At 46.6% G+C, this 19,633-nt stretch overlaps 1 protein-coding gene across 6 annotated transcripts in view; it reads left to right on the forward strand.

Moving 5' to 3' along the window:
• The window catches only part of Unc-115a (actin binding LIM protein Uncoordinated 115a), a 593,933-nt gene that overhangs the window by 419,902 nt on the left and 154,398 nt on the right, over positions 1–19,633 (forward strand). For all 6 annotated transcript variants that reach the window (XM_075676601.1, XM_075676603.1, XM_075676600.1 and 3 more), the window contains one exon: positions 18,532–18,674. In XM_075676601.1, the coding sequence (XP_075532716.1) occupies positions 18,532–18,674 (143 nt within the window). The remainder of the gene's footprint in view (positions 1–18,531; positions 18,675–19,633) is intronic.

Here is a 19,633-nt window from a genome sequence, read left to right on the forward strand (position 1 = left end):
AGAAGGCCCTGCAGACCAACACCCCAGCCAAGGTGACCCTGGTCCCTTCAGGGGTGCAGCGGACCCCGGAGAAGAAAACAGCAATGGAGGCGCCTCGGGAGGTAGGTCGGGCGGAGGGTCCCCCACAGCTCACTCCGCCCCGTAAGTCTCTCCCTACCCCTTCCCCTATTACCAATTCGTTACCAAATCCCGATCCTCTAATAGAAATAGCCCGCCTACGTCGTGACATGGAGGCGCGCTGTGAGCGCCTGCAAAAACAAATGGACGCGCTGGTGGCAGACATGAGCACTAGTATGCAGGCGGCTCTGGACAGGATAGAACGCCAAATGGAGGCCCTTCAAATAGGGATTACGGAGCAAGTGAAATCATGTATAGAGTGCACTTTCGCACGCATGCAAGTTCCTGAGCTTAGCGGTAACAACGAAAGCGCGCTTTCCGACCAAGGCTCTCGGCTGCAACCTTCTAATGTGGGCACCCGCCGCCCGCATCCCTATGCACGACCGCCTGTTTCCTCTCGCGATGATGATGCCGCCGCGTAACGCGGAGCAACTAGTGGTGTGGCAGTGGAATTGTAGGGGATTCTGCCGAAAACGAGGTTCCCTACAGCAGTATATCACCACATCCACGAACCCTCCCGATGTCATCCTCTTACAGGAAGCTAATTGCACGCCTTCTTTATCTGGCTACAGCACGCTCTCGGGTGTCTCTCCTCTTGTGGGAGCCTTAGTTTCGAAACATGTTACATGTCGCATGCATACCATTAACATTGACATTCCTCACCAAATATTAGAAATAATTACGCAAGGTAAACGCAGTGAGTCTGTTTATACTCAATGCATACAGTTCCCCCCATTCGCAAACACACTGTTTTCAGCACCTACTAACAGAATTTGGTAGGTTTGGATGGGTTTGTGTGGTGGCCGGCGACTTTAACGCTCCGCATACTGCATGGGGTTACGTTAAATCGCAGGCTAAAGGGACCCGCTTATGGAATGCCATCTGTAACATGAGATACACACTGCTTACCGACCCAGAGCACCCCACTCGGATGGGCAACAGCGTATCTCGTGACACCTGCCCTGACCTTACCTTCGTGCGCAATACTGGCCCAGTCGTTGCGCACGGGCCTTTAGAGGAGCACCTTGGTAGTGACCACTACATTGTGGCGACCACCTTGTCATTACAGGGTATGCGCAGGCCCGAGCGAAATGGTGCGTATAACTTGAACTGAGGTGAAACAGCGCGAAAAAGACGAGGACACAAGGAAACAAATACCACAGTCAAGCGCTGACTGCCAACTGGAAGTTTATTTGAAATTCACCGGACATTTATACCTTCTTCAGCATAGGCATGCGCACATCAGTCGCAAAAACATATGCAAATCAAGATTTTAATCTTTCTTCCAAAAATGTGATTTCTTTTCCCGACAAGGCAAGAGAGGGAGCGCTTACACATTTATCGCCTTCCTTTCTTACATGAAAGGCCTCTACTATTTCCCTTTCCTTCTTACCATTTCCTTTCCCTATGAATTTTGTCTTTTCAAATATGGGGGTGCATTGACACTTGTTACAGTGTCCAGCTAAATGACTCCCATAGCCATTCTTTAGGTTAGTGCTGTGCTGACGAGCTCTTTCATTGAAGCGCTGTCCCGTTTGACCTATATAAGATTTCCCACAGCTGAGCGGTGTTTGATAGATGACATTGCACCTGCACTCAGTGAAACAAGTTTTATGATTAGTGGTGCACAGGTTCCTTTCGCGCTTGTTCATGCGCAGGCGCAATGTCATCTATCAAATACCGCTCAGCTGTGGGAAATCTTATATAGGTCAAACGGGACAATGCTTCAATGAAAGAGCTCGTCAGCACAGCACTAACCTAAAGAATGGCTATGGGAGTCATTTATCTGGACACTGTAACAAGTGTCAATGCACCCCCATATTTGAAAAGACAGAATTCATAGGGAAAGGAAATAGTAAGAAGGAAAGGGAAATAGTAGAGGCCTTTCATATAAGAAAGGAAGGCGATAAATGCGTAAGCACTCCCTCTCTTGCCTTGTCGGGAAAAGAAATCACATTTTTGGAAGAAAGATTAAAATCTTGATTTGCAGATGTTTTTGCGACTGATGTGCGCATGCCTATGCTGAAGAAGGTATAAATGTCCGGTGAATTTCAAATAAGCTTCCAGTTGGCAGTCAGCGCTTGACTGTGGTATTTGTTTCCTTGTGTCCTCGTCTATTTCGCACTGTTTCACCTCAGTTCTAAGTATGAACCAACTAGCCATCATCAAGATCTTACTAGTGCGTATAACGGATTGGGCGAAATTCAGGGAACGTCGAGAGGACCCACCTGAACGCCAAGGGTAGTAACGCTGGCTTGACTCTCTCGCACAAGATCTAGAGGCCACCACGAGCACACTGTGCACCACAACAGAGACACCAGACATAGACCCGCATTTACTTCATCTTTGGAACTCCCACAGAGGGTTGACACGACGATGGAAACGACAACGCCTCAACCGCAAACTTAGAAAACGTATAGATCAAATTGCACAGGAATCTCAGGAGTATGCAGAGATCCTTACAAGGAATAACTGGCGAGGATTTTGCGATCGCCTCTCAGGCACATTGAGCACAGCAAAAACGTGGTCGATTCTTTGCTCACTCACAGATCCCACCACAACAAAGGGAAAAACATTTCAACAGCTGCACATCCTAATGCACGAGTACAGGGACAATGTCTCGACACTCCTCAGAGAGCTAGAGAAGCATTTCATACCCACAGGCCCGCCGCCGCAGTACCCTGACTACCCTTATGTAGGCAAGGCAAACGAATTGCTCGATGCAGACATCACATCTGACGAGGTGCAGGTGGTCCTACAAGACCTACGCCGTAACACTGCACCGGAAGCCGACCACATCCCATTCGCCACCCTTCGTAACCTCAGTGACGCGGATATTAACCACCTCACCCATATCTTCAATGATTGCTGGCGCAAGGGCATGCTTCCCCAAGCATGGCAACACGCTGACATCACACTGATCTCCAAACCGGGCAAGCCTGTTAAGGTTGAAAACTTACGACCCGTCTCCCTAACATCCTGCATTGGTAAGCTCATGGAGCATCTACTCCTGCGGCGTCTGCAGCCCTTCCTCGAAGAAAAATCATTCTTTTCTAACTCTCAGTTCGGATATCGGGCTCATCTGTCTGCCAAAGATGTGCTTTTACAATTGCGAGAGGAAGTCGTAGCACCTCCGTCGTCCGCCCAAACGAGAGCACTCATCGCCTCAGACCTAAAAGGGGCATTCGATAATGTTGAACATGACCTCATCCTTCGCAATGTTGCACATTCACACTGTGGAATTCGTATGTACAACTATATCCGCGCATTTCTTCGAGATCGCACAGCCACCGTAGGAATGAGACCGCATCGATCCGGTACGATTCGCCTTGTAGGACGTAGGACACCCCAGGGTTCAGTTCTTTCCCTACTCTATTCAATATCGCGCTCGCAGGGCTCCCCCGGCTACTCGACCAGATCCTTGATGTCGTCCACGCTATTCATGCGGACGACATTACTATCTGGTTGACACGGGGTTCCGACGGAGCCATCCAGGACCGACTGCAGCAAGCAGTCGATACAGTTTCCGAGTACGCGAGAAAATGCGGCTTAAGATGTGCTCCGGAAAATTCGGAGCTCATAATCATTCGCCCCCGGATTTTTTCCTCTACTCCCCCTATCACTGTGCACGTGGATGGCACAACGATACCACAGGTTAATCGTGCTCGTATCCTCGGCCTACGCGTCCAAGCGGATGGCAGGTCCAACTACACTGTTTCCCTTCTATCCAGACAGATTAAGCAAATTCTGGCCATGATCCGGAGGGTCTCCAACAGGCGCTCGGGCCTTCGAGAAGAGGACCTGCTGCGCTTGGTGGAGGCATGCGTGATCAGCCGCCTTACATACCATCTTCCATTTCAACGGTTGACCCAAGCGCAACAACTTCGCATAGGCACAATGATTCGCAAAACGACAAAGCTGGCCCATGGCCTCCCGAACTACACTTCCACTCACCGTCTCCTTAACTTGGGGACACATAACACACTAGGCGAGCTGCTAGAGGCACATTGGGTCAGCCATCGCCAGCGCCTCCTACTCACTCCTACTGGCCGCCATCTTCTCACACGGCTAGGATACTCTGTCCCACCCCTTGAGTCTGAAACCCGTCCAACGATATTCTCGTCAGCGACACGCCAAGCACCAAGTATTCATCCATTGCCACGTAATATGCACCCCGAGCATGACAAAGGGCGGCGCAAAGCCCGTGTACGATACATTGGCCGCATGCTTACAAACATCCCGGAAACTCGTACTTTATACACGGACACATCACGCACTCAAGAGAGCTATACCTCTGTAGTTTTTGATGGCACCGAATCCCTGAGAGACTCTGCTGCAATGCGCGGAACAAATGCCACTTACGGAGAAATTCTCCGTATTGCTCTTGCAATTCGATACGCCATCCGTGTGCCTGAGGAAGTGTATATATTGACGGACTCGCGACAGGCATGCCAGGCGTTCCTATCAGGACATGGCATCCCGAGAGCAGTGCACCAAATTCTCAAACAGATCCCGCAAAATACACCAACCACGTACACCTCCCCGAATCCACTTACTCTGGACCCGTGGTCCTCGCTGCCGGGTAATGAATGCGCACATGCGGTTGCCCGAGCAATTTCCCTCTGGGCGACTCGGCGTGGTGAGGCGACTAGTTCAGAGTGGGGGGATCCCTTGCTCCGTTACAAAGACATACTCCGTCATTATATACGCATTCATCGCACCCACGCCGCACCACCGCCGTCCTTCTTGCGGGAGGAAGCAGTGGCATTACGCCAGTTACAAACCGCAACTTTTCCAAATCTTGTCTCTCTCAATAAATTCTACCCACACTGTTAGCAGATCGTTGCCCTGGCTGTGGCAGCTCGCCCACAATCTTCCACGTCCCGGTTGAGTGCACTGCAAACCTCTTTCCTCCCTTGCCAACTCTCCTTTACCCCCTACGCAACAAAGAGCTGTGGGAGGATGCCCTCCGCGACGGACCTCCCGAGGTCCTCCGAGCTGTGATACAACGGGCTCGAAACATCGCCGGAATCATCTTAGGGACCCTGGACTGAGGGTTCCTCCCACACTGCTCTCGCCATTAAAATATTATTAATAAAGATGTTTTACTCTCTCTCTCTCCTCGTCGCGAGTTATTTCGGTGTAAATTACGCAGTCGTCAGCAAATAGGTGAATTTGAGATGAAACACAGGAAGGTAAGTCGTTAATATATATGCGAAATAGGAGGGGTCCAAGCACGGAGCCTTGTGGTACACCTGAATAAACAGGACTCAGATTAGAGGTTACTTCGTTAGCTGAAACAAACTGTGAACGGTTAGCGAGGAAAATCTCAAGCCAGTACAAAATTTTAGGGTCAAGGTTTATTTGTTGCAGTTTATAGATTAATAAGCTGTGGCACACTTCATCGAACGCTTTTGCGAAGTCCAAAAAAATTAGATCTGCAACTGAAGAGTGGTCAAGCAATAGGTTTAGTTAATGCGTGAATGATGCTAGTTGGGTGTCACATGAATATGTTTTGCGGAAGCCATGTTGAAACTCAGAAAAAAATGAGTTTTCTTCTAAGAAGTTGGCACTATGAGAAAACAGAATATGCTCAATAATTTTGCATAGTATACTGGTTTAGGAAATAGGCCGATGGTTCAGTGTGGAATTTTTAGTACCTGTTTTGTAGTTCTGGAATCACCTTCCCCACCTTCCTATCAGCAGGCAGTGAACGTTTGTCAAGTGATTGCTGGAAAATCTTTGCAAGAATAATGGAACAATATGTGCTAGTGTTCTTTAGAATCTTTGCGTTAAGTCACATCCAGGAGCGGATGAGAGTTTCAATGAGGCGATTATTTTTTCTATGCCAATGGGTTCTATTATTAAAGGGTGCATTGCGGCGTAGTCGTAAGATAGTGTAGTTGGGTGTGTTACATGAGCATGTTTAGAAAAGTTACGTGTAAAGACGTCACTTAATATAGATGCACAAGCGCCAGGGGGAATTGCGGTATCGGTGCTATCAACAAGGGTTCTGGCGTCGTCATGTTTTGGGTTAATAGTGCGCTAGAACTTTTTCGTATCAGTAGTTAGCATGGATGGCAATGTGTTCTTTAAAAAGTTATCTTTAGCTTGTTAAGCGCTGTTATGTAGTTATATGTAGCGCGTTTGTAAGCTGCCCATCTTTGAGCGTTTGCAGATGTTTTAGCTAGTCTGTACGAACGTTTCTTTTTGTTAGAAAGGCGCTTAATGTAGGTGTTGTACCAGGGAGCGTTATCATTACAGGAAAGAGTGTAGGTAGGGATAAATTTTCCTGTTAATTCACGAATTTTAGTAATAAACATATTCCAGTTCGATTGAACACTGCGGTTGTCAAAATCAGTCGGGAAAGTATCAAGGAATATACAGAGCTCGTTGTTAATTGATTCAAAGTCAGCTTTCTTATAGTCGTGAATTGTCTTGGTCTTTTTTTTTTCTGATTTCGGACGTGAAATGTTGATGTTGAAATGGATAAGGGAGTGATCACTCAGGATGCTAAGTAATGTTTGAAATAAAATCGGGTCGTGTTGTTAGCAGAAGGTCAAGGGTGTTAGCAACTTGTGGTGTGATTCTGGTGGACTGGGCTATCAGTTGATTGAAAGAAAACAGTGCGCACAAGTCAAGAAAATCTTTTGCTAACGCAGAGAACGGGTGTATCACAATGGGTTCACTATGCCAGACTATGTTTGGAATGTTGAAGTCACCCAGTAGAAACAAGGGTAAGGAAGGAAAGCGTGTTACGACGATATTGATTGTCTTGTAATTCGTTAGCAAAGGAGGCAACGTCAGTAGGAGCGCGATAACATACGCCCATTATAATTTTTACGTAGTTTATTTCAATAATTGCCCAGACTATCTCCAAGTTAGTAGCAATAGTAATGGGTTGAGAATGTAGGTGTTTATTAATTGCCAGAAGAACACCACCATCTTGACGCAACATACGGTCGCAGCGATAAACTGAGAAGCCATGTGCGGTAGAGAAGATTTCATGGTCTCTAATATGTGGATGCAGCCAAGTTTCGGTAAGTGCAATGATATCTGGGTTAAACGTGTCGACTGTGGAAGTGAATGAGTCGCGTTTGTTTTTGATGCTTCAAATGTTAGTGAAAAGGACAGACACAGTGACTTCCACTGCCCCTCGCGCTTCCCTATGGACGATTAGGTGGCGCAGCATGCGGTTCGGTGTTAGCACGCGTGTGTTGCGACGTGCACTCACACTGTCTGTAACAGGATCGTACGTGTACTGCTTCTTGTTTACAGCTAATTTGTTCTATCTGAGATGAAACAGGGGTTTGCCCGGTAACTGTTTTGCAAAGGAAATCAGTTTACTTCAGATATGGCGGGTGGCAGGTGAGTAGTCATCACAGATCGTGATGTCTTTATCTTTTAGGAGCTTACGCGCGGAAAGCACCTTTTCCTTTACTTTGTAGTTGCTGAATTTGGCTATAATGGGGCGGCATTTATCAGGTGAATAGGAACAGAGACATTGAGCGCGTTCAATTGCCATGTTGGGTAGACTGCCGATGATAGTTGCTAGCGCGTTAATGATGTGGGCCTCAGATTCTTCCCATGATTCGCGAGAATCAGGGATGCCATGAAAAATTGTTTCTTCGCGATCTGTCCTCTAGGTCGTTGAACCCAGATTGCAAAGAAACAAGCTGAGTGTTGCATGTCGCTACAGATTTCTGGAGACCTGTGACGTGTTCCTTAAGCTGATCTAGTGAATTAGCTTTATCTTCAAGAGCATCCAGTCTTTCTTGGATGCAGCCAATCTTGCTTTCAATATGTTTTTGGCTGGCTTTGATCGCTTTAACATCAGCAACCAATTCTGTCTGATGCTTTGAGGACTGAACCGACCGCAACTGAACGTCTTTCAGAAGCTGGAAGAGGACGGCCATTTGTTCCGAGGGTTCATCAGGTAACGTCTGTGTATCAAGAAAATACTCTGAATGCGTGGTAGGCCCAGGATTAGTTTCGATGTCACCACAGCAAAGTAATAACACAGACATATGGAAACATTCGCTAATTATATCACAAAGCACGTGTGGGCGTGCAAGTAGCAACAAACAGAGATCATCGCTTTTTCTAGCGTACAAGGAAAAACGCTTACACACTTGCGAAGTGCAAAAAGGCGGAAGGTGAGCCATGATGCTGTTGCCACTCCCGCGCCCACTGAAGACGGTGTCGAACGGCCGAGAGTTTAAGTAGGCACCAGGGGTTGACGTCACCGTTTATGACGTAAATGTGCAGTAGATTGGACAGGGCAGTCCGGATGGGTTCAATAGGGAGTAGTTGTCTGGGAAGTGATGGCCGGCGGGTTCGTCTGGTGGTGCAGCATATTTGGAACGGTCAGCTAAGGCATCAGAGGCAAGCGCCGACCACAGGAGAAAGGATGCCAGGAAAGCCTGCGAAGTGCAAAAAGGCGGAAGGTGAGCCATGATGCTGTTGCCACTCCTGCGCCCAGGATTGGAACCATAAACTTTTTCTTCTGGTATATTTCCCATTTATTGGCTACTTCATCCTGCGGCAGTTGCGCCTTCTTTGCCGGCCTGTGCTCTCGAGATGTTTTCTGTCGTTCGGCGATCGCTTCTCGTATCTCCCTGTTCCACCAACTTTTCGGTTTCTTTTTTTCCTTTCCAATGGACATTTCTGTCGTTATTATACTTAGCTCACTATATTCCCACTCTTGGCAATTTGCCGAGTTCTCCTCGACTCTAGTGAGTATATTCTCTAGTGCTCTATGCTCTAGTGAGCAGGTGTCCTCTATAGAAAGCACGCCAGTCAATAGGGGGTGCAGTTCAACCAACTCGTGGTGCAGCATCTCTATTATAATATAATATTTGGGGTTTTACGTGCCAAAACCACTTTCTGATTATGAGGCACGTCGTAGTGGAGGACTCCGGAAATTTCGACCACCTGGGGTTCTTTAACGTGCACCTAAATCTAAGCACACGGGTGTTTTCGCATTTCGCCCCCATCGAAATGCGGCCGCCGTGCAGCATCTCTATTGTGAGCAGCTCCTGCACCTGGTCAACGATGGCTTTTGGTCCAGGTGCTGCAGGGAATGGAGAACTTTGAACTTTCGTATCTCGATGACATGGCAATCTTTCCTTCATCATGGGCGGACCATATTCAACACTTGCGAACCGTGTTGTCGTCTACAAGAGGCCATCTTGACTGTCAAGGCTCCCAAATGCCAATTAGGGCGTGCGGAGGTAGCTTATCTAGGTCGCGTAATAGGGCAAGGCCATCGTCAGCCTTTCGAGGTTAAACTGACCACAATAGACAACTTCCCGCAACCACGCACCAAGCGGGACATCAGGCCATTCCTTGGCTTGGCAGGTTATTGCCAAAGATATATCCTGCATTATTCTGAGATTGCAAGTTCTTTAACAGATGCTCTTAGAAAAAACAGAACCGCAGATGGGCAAGTTGGATGATGCAAAAGAAAAGGCTTTTAGTATTCTGAAGAAAGCACTAACAAGTCAGCCAGTGTTTAATGCGCCCGACTACTCTAAGCCATTCATTTTTCAGTGTGATGCCAGCGACCGGGGTATGGGGGTGGTGCTTTGTCAAAAGATGACGAAAACGAACACCACATACTCTACACCAGTAGAAAGCTTTCAGTTCATGAGGAAGCATACAGTGCATCTGAAAAGGAATGCACCTGCATAGTATGGGCAGTGCAGAAGCTAGCTTGCTATATCTCTTGTTCAAGGTTCACCATAGAGACTGACCACTGTCCCCTCACATGGCTGCAGTCCATGTCTATGAAAAACGGCCGTCTTTTGTGCTGGAGCTTGGCTCTTCAACAGTACACCTTTGATATTCGCTACAAGAAGGGTAAACTTAATGGCAGTGCCGACGACTGAGTCGTTGCCCCTAGAGTAGCGAAAGCCTCATGCTCACTCAGGTTTCCGTGGCATTTTTATGTTGGTATTTTTATTTCATATGTTATTTATTATTGCAAAGTTGTAGCTTTTGTAGCTGATTTCAGTAACCACGTCTTAATGCATTGAAGAAATGGCTGTTTTTTGTGTTTGGGGGGGAGGACGCACGAAAGAAGTGGGAAAGCAGTAGCGTGGTTGTTTTTATTTTTTTTAAGCCTGGTGTGTCTTGGGGGAGGGTGGCCTTGTGCTCACTTGCCTTGTGGGTCGGGCATTGTTCTGGGGTGATTGCTTGCCCAAACAGGTGATAAAAAGTTGCGAGACAGGTTTGCAAGTGCAGTTTCACCGGACCCGGACCAGAGAGAAAAGGCACAAGAGCGCCATGAGAACTGGTGAACGACTCCCAGGAATCTACCAGCTGCGAACCAAGGGTTCGTCACCCTGGAGGGAAATTCTGCTGCTGAAATGACGATCCCTCGCCCAGTGGCTGCTGGCCCCTATGTGTCGGGATCTTCCTCCCCCGCCGGAGATTCTGTTACGCTTGGCGTGTTACACCCCGAGCAAAAAGGATACTAAAAAGACCCTGCCCAACCGAAACAGAGGATGGATTCCTAATTTGCTATGGTTGTCTCGAGTGGTTGCGGGTCTGCCGGACGACCCGCAGTGTTTACAGGCCCCTTTGTGTGTGGGTGACCAAGGGGAGAACCCTTTTCGCAAACTGTGCAACTCTAGGAGGGACCCTTTCCGTGAACTGTCGGACTCCAAGGGAGACCCTTTCCACGAACCAATGCCACCTAGAAGAAAGGATCAGCCGCCCATCCCGGACCCGCGGGTTGCCACCAGCCGAGGCAAGCAAGTGCAACGTCGCCTAGGAAAGTGGGAGCAGCCACAAAGCACCAACGGGGACGTGCAACGTCGCCTGGGCAAGTGGGAGCATCTGCAAAGCACCAACGGGGACGTGCAACGTCGCCTAGGCAAGTGGGAGCAGCCGAAAAGCAACGAGGACGACTCTGTGCATGTCACGTGACGTTGACGTGAACAAGATCCCGCCTACGATTGTAGTGGGCCAATTTAAGGGGCCCCGCAATGTACTTTTCAATTCTTTCATTCTCTTCTTCTTATCCTTCACCAACCATTGAATAAACAGTGCAAGTTTCGCACTAGAAATCGTCTCGTCCTTGCCCGGTCACCATGGTCTACCGGACGCCTGCAGCCCGCCGACAACGCCATGCTACCCAATAGTAACGCCGGTCGAGGTTCGAGAAACAGGCGTCGCAACACAACCGGAGAACACCGCATGCAGTGGTGAACGGCAGCGGCTACGTGTTTCGGCTTGGCCAGCAGCACATCTTCAAGATTAGCTTCCACCGAGCCGGCGCTCTGATTGCTGCCGCACATGAGTGGCATTGTAGGAGGAGCAAAGAGAGCAAGGCTCACGCCGTGCGCGAGAGATAGTGCCAAGAGTGCGCGACGTATTTAAAACGACGTTTTCAATACATCAACATCTGTTAGAATTTCAAGGGGAATCACAATTGCTTCGTTATATCCATTAGTTTGTTATATCCCGTTTTGTTATAACAAGGTTTTACTGTAGTAAAAATGTTTCATCTAACGTATAAAGGGGACTCGCCAACAAGGAAAAGTTAGTTTTTGGACGTATTTCTAACAAATCGGACCGATTGAGTAACCGATTGATTTCGGCATTGCCCGGTCTAAGTGACCATGCAGTAGTACAGTGTGAAATGAATATAACCTATGCCAAAGAAAAATTAAACACTGACCAAAAGATATACAATTATGTGCAAGCCAATGTTACAGGCATAGGTTCTTTGCTACAAAAATGTTGAACAGAGTTCGAATTGCTTTCAGAAACTTCCAGTGTGAACGATTTATGGGTATCATTTAAAACAAAAAATTTGGCACTAAGGGATCAATATGGTTCCATCATGGATTCAGACGGCCTGGCGTTCTGGAAGCAAGCCCTGGTTCAAAGAAACATTACATTCTCTGGTAAATAAAAGGCAAAGAATATATGCTAAATTCAGGGAGAAAAAAACTTCCTTATTAAAAGAAAGACTATGCGCTATTACCAAGGAATTACAAAAGGTAACGATAGAACCAAAGCGGATCTTTTTTGAGTCTTAACATGCAGTTGCAAATCAATCCAAAGGAATTCTGGAAGTATGTCAAACGTAATGGAAAAGATTGGGTCTTTAGAGATTATTCGCTGATGATTACGTTGTGTACTGCGAAATAACCTGTTCAGATGATGCTAAAAATTTTCAAAGTGAGTTGGATGGAATATATACATACTGCAAAAAATGGAACATGCAACTAAACATGCAAAAAACGGTACAGAGCATGACCTACATCAATGAATCTTGCTTGGGCAGCATTCTAGAATTCAAATATTTAGGAATATATCTTACACGGTCCCTGCCTTGGCATTATCACTTTGACCACATCACGGGAAAAGCATGCAAAAGTTTGGGTTTCTTCTGACGGAATACCAAGTTTTTTCTGAAACAAACTCATGATCTATTATATAAAACATATGTAAGGTCTATCCTAGAATATGGTTGTACAGTTTGGGATCCTTGCAACAAACATTGACAAGGATAAAATTGAGAAAGTGAAATATCTTGGGGCCCGATATGTTTTAGATAATTACAGCAGACAGCTTAGCATGACTGCTGCAAAGCAGACATTGGGATGGGAGCTGCTCCAAGGAAGTAAGAAAAAATTACGACTTAAGTTCTTACACAACATCTATAATTCTAGAAATGGCATAGACCGCGATAGGCGCATTCTGTGACCACATTATTTATGCAGCCGTTTTTACTGTGCGCACAAGGTGTACGAATACAAAAGCCGAACTGAACTGCTCGAAAATTCATTTTTCCCCTAAACGATCTGTGACTGGAATCGTGTACTATCAGCCGTTGTTATAATGCCAGCTTTGTTGCGGCGCTTTGAATGTGTATGCTTGGTTGTTTTGCATTGAAAACTAATGCTGCCCTCTTTCCTGTATGCCATGCTCAAACATTTCTTGTATCCTGCTCCCATTTTCCTTATTATATGTATGTACAAACACTGTAATGCCACTTAGGCGCTATGGGCAATATGAATAAATAAATAAATAGACCCTTTTGGCGTGAAAGACGGGGTGCACACAGGGTCTTGAAACCTATGGAAACCCTTTTTTGAAAGTCCTGGAATTATTTTTTTCCCTTGAGAACCCTTGAATTTCTTCGCCCCTCACAGCATGATTTTGTCGCAGTCACACTCTCTCCCGCTTTCTCCCGTCTTCCTTCCAACCCCTCTCCGTTGGCACTGTCGGACTTGTTTCAGAAGAGCGGAAAGGAGACATGGGAAACACTAGCAAAGTTGGCGATGCGGCAAAATCCTGCTGCATCCGGCGCGCGGCAGAAAAGTGGGTGCGGTGGCTCGCTTTTTATTGCGATAGCAGTTATATGGACATTCTAGTTGAATTTTTGCCATTGCCGTCACTGTGATGTTCCGTATAAAATCCAAGAGTGATAACACTGTCGTCGCCCGTCGTGTGCTGTGTGTGGAAGTGAGAGCACGCGAGGGAAGCCGACAATTGCAGCTCAATTTGGCATGCGCGAAGGAAAAAAGTGGAGAGCAAAAGTGCTGTCTTCCATTGTGTGAAAGGCCGTGGGGGGATAGGAGGGAGGGATGGGGAGGGTTGTTGTGCTTCGGCACATTTCTGTCTCTGAGACCTGTACAAACCCTGGAAAGAGGTTCGTTGAGTGGCACCTATGTACACATTGCCTTAATATTCTCTGAACAAATTTGGTCCGATGGTTTGTTTCGAACCCTGTTCCCTCAGTACAGCAGCCCAATGTGCTACCCATTCTGCCATGGACTACCCTATGACGCAGGAAAACAGGTGCAAACAGATGGGTACAAACATAAATAGTGCGTGAAGTACCCTAAGGATGCTAGCACATTAAAAATGTCTCAGTCGTAGTACCAAAGGCACACACACATTGTGGGATTTGTGGTGGAGATGCTGGCAGCGAGGTTCGTCGTTGGCACAGGAAGTGGTGAAGTACCGACAGTCGATGGTGGTGCAGCCCGTCAGGCTTGATGGGGAAGGCAACAGCTGGACGCCCTTTTGTTCACCAGCCAGAGCTTGGGGACGGCGATAGAGAGACACTGACTTGGCCCAGTTCAGACACCCTTGCTATGTTCACCAACTGTGGGCTGCAGGAAGGAGATTGATAAGGTGGGGTGAGCCCTACAGTGATCTTTGGCCAGGAACTTGGCATGCCACTTCTCCTACGCCCTGGACAACATCTTCGCTATCTTGTCACATCTTCCACGCTCGCCATTTCCTTCGAATTCTCCCACGCGCACTTGCAGCCATTTCCTCGCTCAGTTGGGCACGTGCGTATGCTGCCGATGCACTGGCACTGCTCTTCTTCACATGTACAGATAGCAGCTTCTAACTCCACTTATACCTAAAGAATTCAAAAACTCATTGTGGCAGGAGGTTCATGAAGCAATGTACTCCTATAAACCTATACCAAGGCGCTACATCACGAAGATGCTGTGGCACTGTCATCGGGAGTCGCTTTCGCATGGTAGGCCCTCTGCCGTCAAGCTAACATGCCTACCTCAGTAACCACATGGGCTTTGCAGGTGCGTACATGGTTCTATGTGTGCAGTCCTTATTCTGTGGTGTTGCATTGAAGGAAACGCAGTTTGTCGACGAGCTGCATTGCACTGAAAGACGCAAGAGGCTCAAGTTTTCATAGATTTCCTGTTGATGAAAGCTATTGCAAGCAATGGGCCAATGCAGTAAAAAGGAAAGGTTGGATTTTGTTGTCAGCTTGTAGCACGTCATTACCATTTCTTACTGAAATGTAGGAGAGCTAGATTAGGATAAGCCTTTAATGTAGGTCGAGCGAGCAGGTGCACTACAAAGCACAACACATTAGAAGTGTAGATAGCCTAGCACACATTCATATGTGCAGACTGCCCATCCACAGCTGTGTAATTGTAGTGTGCATGTAATAAATGCACTTAAACATGTTAATGAATTTCCGCATGCAAAATAAAACGTGTAGAGTAGGTCACTCACAAAAGTGCAAATGAAAGTGAATGTTTTTGCTTTTACTCGCACTGACAAAATGTGGCCTCAGATTAAATGCCAGACAAACGATCAATTCTTTGAATATCTTGTACGATGGCCAGAGCTATCGGGTGGCCGTGGCCAGCACGGAAGATTGCACTGGCCATCACAACCAGCATTGCCGTAGGGCCGGTACCTTGCTGGTCCTATCATCCAGCCAAGGCGATAGCTTTCATCACCGCTCACGATGCCAGAGAAATCGCCTACAGTTTGTTTTTCACATGAAATAGTAACTCGTGGGACAAAATAAATGCCCTGTGTGTGCCTGTTCCATAAAGCCGCACTCATTACTAAACCACTGGAGTGATCATGAGCAACGATCCAGCGTCATTTCATCTCGCAGACTGAAAGTAAACAACGACCATCTTGGTAAGATGGCTCAGCTGGCTGGCAAGTAGTGCGTTCCATTTGCTATTCGCACCAACCAAACTGAGAAAACCAATGTATTTATGCCTACATTAACAGACTAGAACAAGAAGGTGACCATACAAGCATTTCACAAGGAAGAAACCAAAGAACTAGTAATTAAGGTGGATAGACTGCTGGGTGAGTTGAAAATAAAGGAGTGCTAAATAGACCAGAACAAGAAGGCGACAATACAAGCGCTTCACGGGAAAGAGCCCAAAGAACTAGTAACATAATTAAGGTGGAAAGACTGCTGGGCGATTTGAAAATAAAGAAGCGCTATATAGACCAGAACAAGAAGGTGACTATACAAGCGCTTCACGGGAAAGAGCCCAAAAGACTAGTAATGTAATTAAGGTGGATAGACTGCTGGGCGAGTTGAAAATAAAGGAGTGCTAAATAGACGAGAACAAGAAGGCGACAATAGAAGTGATTAATTAAGCACTCTCATTGTTGCCTTTTTTTCTTGTCTTTTGTCTATTTGGTGCTCTTTTATTTATTTTTTAGTTGCAAGAACATGCTGAAAGTTCTCAAGCAGCTCAGAATTCCGCATGTAGCCCATCCAAGTGTTGTCATGGTTTTGCAAGCCCCATAGGTGCTTTAAGTACATCTCTGGACACCACCACTTCATTGCAGTTCTCACTGTGAATCAGCGACTATACTCATTGCTTTCACCTACTGCCTACTTCTAAAGCTCCGTGTAATATGTTCTGCAGTTGCTTTCATAAACATGCTGCGAAAAATGGCATGGGGTAGTAACATCACTGAATTCAGAAATTGCAATATATGCTGTTAAGTACTTAGATTAAAACTTGATTAGTGAACTTTTGTTAATAAGTCATTTATGTAATGTGATTTATTGTGTAACTAGTGTTCGCCTTTTCAAGCAGTTCATTTCAACGAAACACAGCTGCTCTGTGACCACGAGCACCAGGTTTATATGCGCATCATGATTATGCACATCCTTATCAAAGCAAAGGCCTCTTATGTTTGCCTGTGAACTATGGCAACAGCTTTGCATGCTGCGTTTTAATTGAATAGGGCACCTGGCAGAGCTTTTCTTAAGCTTTGCTTTTACGTCATCCGTTATACGTGACACAGCACTCATGCTTGTCACGCTCGTGCAGGCACATTGTTTGCAGCCAAGTGCCAGTGATGCATTTGCACCATGCTGCATGTACACTCATGGCCAGCCAGTCTCAAATTGCTTGACTACTCAGTGTGATGAACTAAGCTATTGCATCATTTGACCTTTAGCTTTAACTCATTGACCCCTTTTATGAGAGAAAATACATGTTTTTTGCCTCACTGACCTTTGCACATTTCATCCTTTAGAGGCTGTTGATGCATTGACAAAACCACCAAACTGCACTTGCATCATTCAAAGAAAGAGTAGCCTGTATTTTTCTTAGCAGTTATTAACAATCTTCATCTTCTCAAATGTACTTGGCCCTTCTCCCTCTTAGGGCTTATAAATGCGTATATATGTGCTTGGACCAGAAATAAACATAAATTTTGCCCCTTCTGTAATGGCATCAACAGTGGCAATGAGGATGGAACCATGACAGGATACATAAGTACATAAGTTTGCCACCACTTGACAAAGCTGAGGGTAAGTGGTGCACTTACCAGGTACATCCAGAGGTTTTCAAAGCTACCGGCATATCAGACAAAAAACAAGCAGCAGCGAATGTGTGGACGTCGTCAGTGGGCAGTGCACGGTGAAGAGGGCCAATGAACTTTCATAAAGCCTTACTGCAACTGCATTTCTTACCCAGTTTGAATGGGGGTTGCCCGTTCATAGATTTTTCCCGCACACCAAGTTACCCGGGTCAGGGATTTCATTGTGGCCATCCATCTAGTTACAGACACCTGGAACTGCGGCCCAGTGTTTGATCGAATGCTTCGAGGTTGAATCGTCTGCAGCTTACAGAATTCAGCAGTGTGTCAACAGTTGCTCATGAAGTCATCATTGACACGAGCCGAGGCAGAAGAGATTGCTTTGTCTGCAGAAATGGCAGAAGAAAATGAGAATGTAGTACAAGGTGTAAAAAAGTACGAAGGGTGTCACCATCGCGCCCTTGAACTGTTGCCATATCTCTGGCTTGAACCCGGGTCGGTGTCCAAGATTCATTGCGTCTGCAATTCCACATCCACACTGAGTCGTCTGTCTGAAACCCTTTGGTAGTCTGTAAGTCAGGTGCATGTTGTACATATGGGTGTAGGGGCACAACCATGTTATCAAGCATTGAACACAGCTCACCATCGATTAACAGCCAATCGGTTGCTTTTCTGCAACGCAATGGCGCCCAACAATAGTTACGGGGAATCCTTGCTAGAGTTGTCTGCTTTGAAGCAGTTTTATTTTTATCAAGCCCATGCTTTATGGTGCGGACCGCCCTTCCTGCAAGTCCATTCGATTGAGGATGAGAAGCTGCGGTGAAGTTGTCGTCGCTTTACTTGTAACAAGTTTTGCAGTGAAGGCACATTGTGGCAGTGTGCAATGGCACCAGGTTGGCAGTGTGACAAAAATATTTTGTACATTTGTCAATGCGGCATCACATCCGAGTGCTGCATGTGCTCATTTTTCAGTGGGAAGCAGCCACAGGCAATTCCTGTTAGCTGGGGATGGGACTGTGGGCAACATGAGGGTAGCAAATGGGACTGGCGACTCCTTGGTGATGGAGAGCAGCTGAACACTGTAGGGTTAATTAACTTATACAGCTGGCAAGTGCATGACACAGATTAAAACTGGAGACGGCTGTTGCCAAAATGGCAAGGTTCTTTTTTTATTTTTATATGGGAGCTCATTCAGCCACCAATGTGGCAAGTTATATTTGTGTTTTGCTTAAAAAAGGACGAACACACTGCTTGCTGGTTGCATTTCCAACCAACATGGTGCAACTCATTTTGTCACCTGCTTGCACCTGATCACCGTTGCAGAGCGGCGGCGGCGCTGGAGTGGTAGCTCCAAGGAGTACGAGGTGGATGAAGAAGAGGAAGCGGAGGAAGAGGCCTTTGAGGAGGATCCCCAGCTCAAGAAGGAAGAAGAAGAGCTCTCCAAAATTGCCACTGGCATTGGCAAGGTAAGCTGCATGAGTTGTGGCTGAAAAGTTTTGTCTCAACTGTGTTCATATTTCGCCAGCTTCAGAGCCCAGTGCTCTCCTGGGTGACCCTTGGTGACCACTAAAGCCCAGTTTCGCCAATTCAAACAAAAAATAATTGTTGATTCCCAATGAATGCAAAATAATTATGGGCTGGTTTCAGTTTTTGTGTTGTGTGTTCTCCATAGGCGGCACCTCCAATAAAAATTTAGATTGGCACTTCTGGGCACTCTCTGAACAAGAAGCAAGCACGCACCAAGACAACTATGCTTTAATCGAGCACATGCAATTTCACATTTTTCCATTGTCCATATATATAGGAGATAAGACTGGTCGTAAAATAAAATTGATTTTTTTTCTTGCACTTTTGAACATTTGTTCTTACCACTATAAACCTTCTAGAATGCAGCTCTAGCTGCGGAATGCCTAGATTTTTTTCCTTCGCGAATTCGTAACATTATGCATTCGCACCCCTTTTAGTACAGTCGAACCTGACAATATCAAACCCTTTTACATCAAATTATTCTATATATTGCACAATTTCTGGACAAGGTATAGTTACAATGAGTATATATAGCAAAAATTTCGCTTACATCGAACAAAAATAGCAATGACTCTCGATATATCGAATGTCAAGCTGCGGAAAAATGCCCCCAGAAGTTTGCTTTCCCTCGTGGTGGCGGGCAAACTCGGCGGCGCAGCTCCATCCGACTGCTCTCCCTACCGTGACTGCGGCTGCGCTGCGTCGGACGAGCCGTCGACGCCCCCCTGCAAAAAATGATCCTGGCCCACCCGCAGTGCTTGCTCAGACAGCCAATCAGAGGCTCTTGTGCCCTCGTCGTGCAAGAAAGTGCGAGTTGTCTCACTGCTTTTCTGGTTCATTGTGTGTGTGTCTTGTGGGCCTTCTCCCGCACTGTTGCCGTGATGAAGCGGCAAAATAC

This window comes from Dermacentor variabilis, unplaced genomic scaffold (genome assembly GCF_050947875.1).
Source record: "Dermacentor variabilis isolate Ectoservices unplaced genomic scaffold, ASM5094787v1 scaffold_12, whole genome shotgun sequence".
NCBI lineage: Eukaryota > Metazoa > Arthropoda > Arachnida > Ixodida > Ixodidae > Dermacentor > Dermacentor variabilis.